The 8,028-nt window shown below is 50.4% G+C and overlaps 1 protein-coding gene across 1 annotated transcript; it reads right to left on the bottom strand.

Annotated features, from left to right (window-relative positions):
- Window positions 1-1,689: 1,689 nt before the first annotated feature.
- LOC126561946 (transient receptor potential protein) lies at window positions 1,690-7,788 on the bottom strand. Its single transcript, XM_050218338.1, has 15 exons — window positions 7,564-7,788; window positions 6,555-6,699; window positions 6,247-6,342; window positions 5,960-6,102; window positions 5,520-5,721; window positions 5,273-5,446; window positions 4,971-5,205; window positions 4,760-4,912; window positions 4,540-4,685; window positions 3,891-4,451; window positions 3,651-3,815; window positions 3,069-3,291; window positions 2,815-2,983; window positions 2,372-2,732; window positions 1,690-2,280 (listed from the first exon to the last, which is right to left on the bottom strand). Exons 1-15 carry the CDS (start codon window positions 7,779-7,781, stop codon window positions 1,690-1,692), a joined length of 3,582 nt encoding a protein of 1,193 aa, XP_050074295.1. The 5' UTR covers window positions 7,782-7,788.
- Between the last annotated feature and the right edge of the window lie 240 nt (window positions 7,789-8,028).

Raw genomic sequence — 8,028 nt, 5'->3', positions numbered from 1 at the left:
TAATTGCGAGTTCCTATCGGGATTCTGGGCTCTGGAGTCAAGAAGGTGGGAACTGTTTACTGGAAGAAACGGACACTGATATCTTCTCCAACACCACTTAAGAAAGGTAGGGCTGTCCATTTCGTCCAGAGAGCAGGCTCCAGAAATTCTTCTTCTTCGCTTCTAAGGTCATGCCGGCCATCGAAATGGCTTACTAGACTGCCGATACCACGTAGTTGGTTAGTCCGGATGGGATTTGAACCTGCCGGTCCTGCCGTATGAAGACCGGCGCCGCTGTCGGCTACTCCACCGGGCCACTCCAGAAATTACAACAACCATAGTAGTTCATCTCAGAAACCCCTGCATGAGCCTGAGGAATCGTGCACTTAATCTAAAGAGCAGCGTCCAGGAATGGCGGAAACATTACTATCTCATCTCCGAAAATCCTGCATGACAATCGGTAGCTTATCGATTATCCATATGTCAATGCAATGTAACAAACAACTCAAGTACATCTACACGTTTGCATCTAACTTGTACGCTATATTCATCCGTCTAACTTTATTGAAGGCATTACCACAGTATATTCGGTCACGCAGCAGCAAAACACGGGGACTTGGCTGGCGGAGGGAACGCGTGTTTGGTGGCAGATACATTTAAAAACGGAAATACACCTAATGCCTAATACGTGGCAATGTTAGCACAAAACTGGCCTGTAACATTAATTAATGCATCCATGCGCTATAGCTTAGTTCCGAAACTACATGCTCCTGATGCAACCACCATCTTCAACACCAGGCCCTTGATTGCTGATTGTTGGTCTCTTTTGCTGCGTTTTCTTTCCTTGGTACGTGACTACGAGAACCCGCTCCCACGCGGCCAGTGCTTCACCAGTGTTTGGATGGGTTTTTTTTTTTTTTTTGTCAAAAAACTGTCCACTCAATCTGCAAATGGTGCAATTATCGACAAAGCGTGCCTCGGGAACGCACACTTACCTGCCGATTGGTGTCGAGCGTAGTGGAATGCGGAAAGGAAGAGAGAAACGACTAGGCTTTGGGGCTTCACTTAGACGAGAGAGGGAGACACAGGGACGAGGGCATAAATTTTGCGGTAAGATAATTTGGATGACCGAAACCGTGTACGTGCGGCTCTTTGGGTCGCTAACGTTTGCCCGCTTTTGGTGACGTCCGGTGCGGTGAGCACACAGGAAAAATCGATAGTGCACAGCGGGCAGAAGCGCGGTGGTGCCTTGCGGGATGGGAGATTGCTTGACGTTCGCCCCCAAAAACGGGAGCAAGCCGTCTGCATCTCAGGCGAGTAGGACGAACAAAGGAAGAAACCTCGGTTTATTTATTCCATTCAAAGTACAAAACAAACAAATTATCACTAATTAACGAGCTAAGCGGCTTTGAATTGCTCCACCACCAACGACAGGTACGGGACGACAGACACACACACACATACACACACACACACAACAAGCAAATGGTGGAGGGGGTGGCGATCTAAAGTGGACCAAAACCGCACGCGAGCGAAATAGGTCCTTTGCTGGACCAACTTTCTGGAGAGAGGGAGCAGATAGGGTGCCGAACTCTAGGAACTCTACGGCTGTGAAGGAATGGCGGTGAGAAGGCGTGATGGGGTGCGGTACCGTGATAATAGCAACAAATATGGCAGCCAGTACCCGCAAATCCATCAACGCAACCGTGCCTAGATCCAGCCGCCCAGGTTACGGCCCGTACTCTTAGATTTGCCACGATTGGAGGGCGATGCGGCCGGTCCGGGCGTATCTTCGGTGCCCGTAGGAGTTGGGCTGAGCGTGAGCCGTTCCGGTGGTTTGGCCGATGGTGATACCACCTTCCGGCGCGATTCCGTCGACTTGGTCGATCCCGTGGGCGAGAGTGTGTCTTCGGGCGCGGACTTTGCAGCGGCTTCTTTCTCCCCACGCTTCGGTGTTGGTGGTGATGGTTCCTCCAACTCCGGCACGGGATGACGATCCAGGGGCGGGCTGTGTGGTGGAATCGGTGACACTGGGCGCTCCGGGATCGGTTCCGCCGGTGGCGGTGGACTGGCACAGGCCGGTGTGTCCGAACGCTCCTCATTGGGATCCTCGATAATGGGCGATCGGACACGTACCTTCGGTCGCTGCTCGACTGCTCGCACCTCTTCCACCGGCTGGTGCTGTGGTGAATCGGATTCGTCCGGCTTCGGTTCCTCGACAGTTACCGTTGCCTTTGGTGCATCATCGCCCTCCGATTGCTTTGCTGGTGGCTGCTCACCATCTCCACTACCATCAAGAGTCTGTCAAACAAACAACCAAACATTCGCTGAGTTTATTGCAAATTCCGTGTAGATAGCATGGAGCCTAGGCTTTGGTCTTTGGACTACTCACGCTTATCTTGTCCTTCATATCGACCAAATTCTTCAGTGAGCTACGCTTCCACGATTGGCGCCGCTCGTTCTCGAACGAGGTTGTCTCACTGCCACCAGCAGCGACGTCTGCCGCATCCTTCTTCATCTTAGTGGTCATAAACTTGACGTACGCAACGCGCGTTACCGGCGTTACCTCCGACAGCTTCGGATTGTACTCGACCAAATGGTCCGTATCCATCTCGAGACCCTTGTTCGAGTTGTCGAGGATCTGCTTGCGCAAACTTTGCCGGCTGCGGCGCATGATAGCTTCCGTCGAGTTGCCGATAGGATCACGAGCAACCGTGCTGCGGCGTACCAATGCATTCCAATCCTCCGGCTTCCTGTGTTGCGTAAATGAAGGAGGGAGGGTCTACTTTAGCAAAAGAACACTATACTATCGATAAAACCGTCCCAGCTACATACTTTTTCTTCGTGCTCGACTTATTGCCAATTGCCTTTGCGATGGTGCTAAAGACATCCGCCGGTTTTTCGGTCGGTGAGCTGAACGTATCTTGCAGTATACCTTCCACGAAACCAATCTGGAAGTCCTTCAGTATTCGTCGTTCCATGACGCGACCCTTCTTGCCAGCAACTGTAAGAAAGGGTGTAGAAGTGTTTTTGAAGCCACAGTTACATCTTCAACTTCCTTTGCTGCACGAAGCCTTGCATCCACTTACTAGCATTCTCGTTCGGCTTCAGGTTCGGTGTTCGCATGCCGTTCTGGTGCAGTATATCGATAAGCTCGTACCGCAGCGTACTAATGTCCTGCCGGATCTCCATCACGTCGTCCTCGGTGATACCGAAGTCATCACGCTTCCGCTGCTCGGCGGTAACGTAACGCCGCACAAGCAATTTCATGACGTTCTCGTGCCGCCTTTGGGCTTTTTCGCGATTCCGTTTCTAACCGTCGAATGTGGGAGTTGTACCGTAGTGCGAGAAGAAAAAAAAACATTGGTTGGGGAAAATGAAAACCACACATAAACTTGGTGACGTTTATAGCCCGCAGCGAATCGGAATACTAAAGGACATGGTGGAAAAGAAATAATAATCAAGTCATCCTGTATGCATGTAAGTTCCTCGCCGGCTGGTAGCGTTCTTTGCAACATTCTGCCCAAAGGCAATATGTTTCTTGCCGTTCCTTTTCTCGCCAACGCTTGTCCCTCTAATTTCCGACCCCGAACTGATCCTTTCAACATGTTTGCGTCCGTTCGGTGCCATACAGCACCGGACCGGAGGATTATTAAATTTAGTCAACTTACAATAATGCTCGTTGTGGACCGCTTGTCATTGGAACATTTGCATAGGTTGGTAAAGTTTTTGATTGACGGGAATAGATTGAATGGTGGCGGTAGCGTATCACCATCCTCAAAGTAGCTCATCCACAAGCGTGACCGGGCAAACTTCCACTCCGTATCGGAACGCTCCTAAAAGAAATCGAAACAACAACAACAATTTGCACTGCTCACGTCGCAAACACCTACAACGTGTCCATTACGTACGGAAATGATTTGGTAGGAGTTGCTCATCATGGCAATCAGCATATTCAGCAGCACGATGATGTTGATCACACTGTACGAACCGAACATTAGCAGCGCCCAGAAGCGCGTAAAGCTCTTGATGCCGCTCAGCTCGAACGCCATCAGATCGACCAGCCCGAACGAGGCCCAGAACAGCGACTGGGACGTTTCGAACAGGTTGGCAAACCGTCTCCATATAGCGCAAGCCTTCTCATTATTATCAAAGTCCGGCAATCCGCTCGGCAGATGGTAGCACTTGTTTTTCTCCAGCACCGCATAGTACCAGAGCAGCTGGTTCAGCCCACAGCCGAACGCGAACAGTACCAGCGTGTAGATGAAGAAGAACTTGATGATGTCGATAATCATACGGCCGAGCGATACCTGCAGCGGCCCAAGATGGGGATTGATCGAGAAGATGTGCACGAGCTTCAGGAAGGAGAAGATCATGCCGGCAGCGAACGCACCCTCGGACAGTAGCATCGGATCGAACGGGTCCCACTGTTCGCGCGGATACCAAGGATTCAGGCCTGCTTTAGCGTCGCGCTGTCATGGTGAGTATATGTGTGGGATGAGCAATACAAAACAATTCCATTAGATAGCGCTAGAAGCAGCTCGCTGCTCCAAAACTTACCCAAACCGTGTACCAGGAGGTGAAGCGCAAACTCATCCACACGATGTAGAACGTGTTCGAGATGAAGTCGACGATGTTCCAAAGATCGGACACGTACTCCATTAGTCCATCGTTCCAAAGTGATTTCATCTCATGCCATATCAAACCTTGGGACGATCAGAACAAAAAAGCAGGGCAAATATATCACTGAGGCATTCTACTACAGGTGGTGCCGACATACTTATGATGTAGAGTATCACTAGACACTCGAACATCCCGGGCAGTGAGCCACGCTCCTTGCGCTTCCATTCCGCCAGTATGTCCTGGGCCCAGTCCGGTCCAAACCATTCGATAGCAAGATATTCAACCCGTTGCGATGCACCACCAAGCAGCACTAGTAGACGAGAGGTATGCATTAGACATCCGTACCACAGCTCGCTAGTGAAACTTACTTAGAAAGAACGCATAGCTAGCAGAATGGACGATAAACTTCACGAAAGGTTTCTTCATAAACAGACCCATGTGCGAGTTCGGCGCTATCATGTAGATCATGCTGTACACAGGAAACATAGTGCCCAGCTTGGCCACCTGCATGATCTGTCCGACGATCGATTTGCGCCGAAAGCCTGGTAAGCCCTCGTACCAGATGGCCGCCAACAGCTGCTGTACGTTGGGATGTGCGACAAACTGCGAACGAAACGTTGCGTTAGCTCGACGCTCTACAAGGAGACGCGGTACAGTTGCGTCGGCATACCATCTTTTGCTTGTGGTTAAGGGCAAGCTTCAATCGCTCCAAAGTTTGCCGTTCGCCCGGTTCCCAGTTATCTACCGCACCGGGACTATAGTTGAGCATGATCTCTAGCTCGTTCGAGGTGCGGGCATGGTCGAGTAGAGCCGTCGCAAACTCCTGCACCGATAGACGCATTTGCTGTGCAACGTCGAAATAGGGGGAGGGGTGAGCAATAAGACATTGGAGGAATTACATCCACTAGCTCACTTACCGTGTACTCGGCCCGAAATTCCGTCTCCATACGGCTGAGGCGTCGCAACTCCCACGACAGATGGAACGCGGTCGAAATGGGATCCTTTGAGCTGAGTGCTATCAGGGAGCTGGACGACAGCGCCTTGTACGCGTTGATACGTGACTGCGAGTGGCGCAGAGAGTCCTGCTCGCTGGAGGTAACGCACTCGTCACAGCCACACCTGATGCGGGAGAAATATACACGGTTAGTGGATCAAATAAGTACCAATCGTGAATTCTTCTTTTCCAAGAACTCGCACCGCGTGGGCCAAAATTTATCGTGTCCATTTGGTGGGATATAGATTGCAATTGGGTTTTGCACTCCCAGAACGTGTATCGCGGCAAGGCTTCTTAATTCTTCTCTAACTTCAACTGATCCAAGGTAGTGCAGTTAATCAACTCCTACGTGTGTACTCTTACCGTACGTCATGCGGCATCGGCAGTGTGGCACCGCGGTCGAGTAGAATTTTGAGAATTTCGTAATTATTTTTATGAGCTGCCAGTATGAGAGGCGTAATGTCGGCGGTAAACGACGACGAGGACCGGTCAACCGCTTCCCAGCTCTGTGGACGGGAAGAAGAAGTAAAAAAAAAAAACACACACACACAAAAGCAAGAGAGAAATCACAAACGGTAAGCTGCAAGGACGGCTAATCGTTCGTCGACGCTGTGTCGGCATGCGTCTCGGTTTAGTGAACAAATCCTTACGTAGGGTTCGCCCGGTATATGGTTTTCCTCTTCCCACAGCAGCAACGTTTCCACCGCCTCGACGTACTCCTCCTTGATGGCGTGCAGCAGTGCATCCTGGCGCATGGGAGGGGGGAGTGTAAGAAATGGAGTAGATAAAACCGATTACACACCGGACCTGCAACCTGCAAACAGTGTACAGTCGTAATCTTTGCCCGGTGCCGGCAATCAAAACCTCGGCGTACGCGCTGGACGGTGCGCTTAATTCCTCGGACGACGTTCGATTACCGTGCGGGAGATTAGCAACTGTACCACACCGCGGAGCCTACCTTGACTTTGATACCTTCACGCAGCAGCAGATTTATCAGCTCGATGTTTTCGTTTTCGATGGCCGCTATCAGGGCGGAACGGTTGAGCGGGTCCACACAGTTAATGTCGAACTCTTCCGGCTGTTCCCTATTTTCTTGGATGATTCTGCCGAGGGAGAGAAGCAACAAAAAAGGCGATAGAGAGGTTACATAACGCTGACAGTGCAATATTTCGTGTTTTTGTTTGATTTATTTAGGTGACTGGATCACTTGAATTGACTGCTCTCGATGCCTGTGACTCGACCCCGTGAGTACCATCGGTACCTAACCTTAACCTATTTTGATGTGATGTGCTAGAAATCGAATGTCCGATTGGTTTCTAGTTAATGTCTCACTCCTCCCAGTGGAGGTTTTATGTAACAAGGAAGTTTAAAAACGGAAACACACGTAGTCCCCGAAGGTCTGGACAACTTGTACGGGCTCCATGCGGTTCTTTTTTTTTTTGGGAGGGGGAAGTGCTGTTTCTTAACGATTAGATGTTTTAAAGCTGACATGTCGGGGCTAAATATAATTAGCGCGTGTGTGTGCAAGGAGTCATGTACAGCTGGATTGGTATGGTTGAACTGGCTACTAAGAGTTGCTCCAAAACCGAGAGACTTCGTGTGAAACTTCAAGGAGTTGTGTTTGCTTGCTGCCTTACGTTACACTCTGAAGAAATGAACGACATTAGGTATTTTATTACCACCCATGAAGGATTGAACATTGATCGTCTGATGGTCAGAGAAGCGTATTGCAGGGTTTGTTTGATTGAGAGAAGATTCGTTTGATGGTTTTGCAAGGTCGTTCAAAACATTCGCTAGAGCTCCTGAGAATTTTCTACTCTCTATTGCACTGGATATCGATATCTTCCCCATACACATGACAATTGGGTCTCCACACTGTGTGTGTGTGTGTGTATCTGTGCACTGTAAAGCGGCTTAGTTCGCATGTTCAACCTTGGATCTATCCGAGCGCTCCTCGTAGACATTACCTTCTTACAGTTGCGCAATCACCCCGTTCCGCGGTGAGCAGGAAGCGCTTTTCGGTTTTCGTCAGCACTATATCCTGCACATCGAGGTCAAACTCGGACGTGGCGCTCTTCATCGAGCGCACCGTTGAAGGATGATCGTCCACCGGTTCGGTCGTGCCATCCTCGAGCGAAACCGCCGAGTTGACGAGATTTTCGCGCGACTCGGTCGCTTTCTTCATCGTGTGATTGTTGTGCTGAGACGATATCCGGCAACACAGACCACAGCTGTCCACAGTGGGGGCGCACCCTCACACGCCCACACATAAGCACACCCCTTTTCCCTTCCCCTTCCCTCCCCCTTTCTCTCTTGCACCAAACAATCACACAAAATACCCCAGCACAGTACACCTGGAGATGAAGGCGGTCCGTTGGAAGCGAGATTAATGCGCTGAAGAATGTTCCTAATGCCCGTTTGCGGGAGTTATC

Source organism: Anopheles maculipalpis, chromosome X (genome assembly GCF_943734695.1).
Source record: "Anopheles maculipalpis chromosome X, idAnoMacuDA_375_x, whole genome shotgun sequence".
Taxonomy (NCBI): Eukaryota; Metazoa; Arthropoda; class Insecta; order Diptera; family Culicidae; genus Anopheles; species Anopheles maculipalpis.
This window is presented reverse-complemented; position numbering and strand designations above follow the sequence as displayed.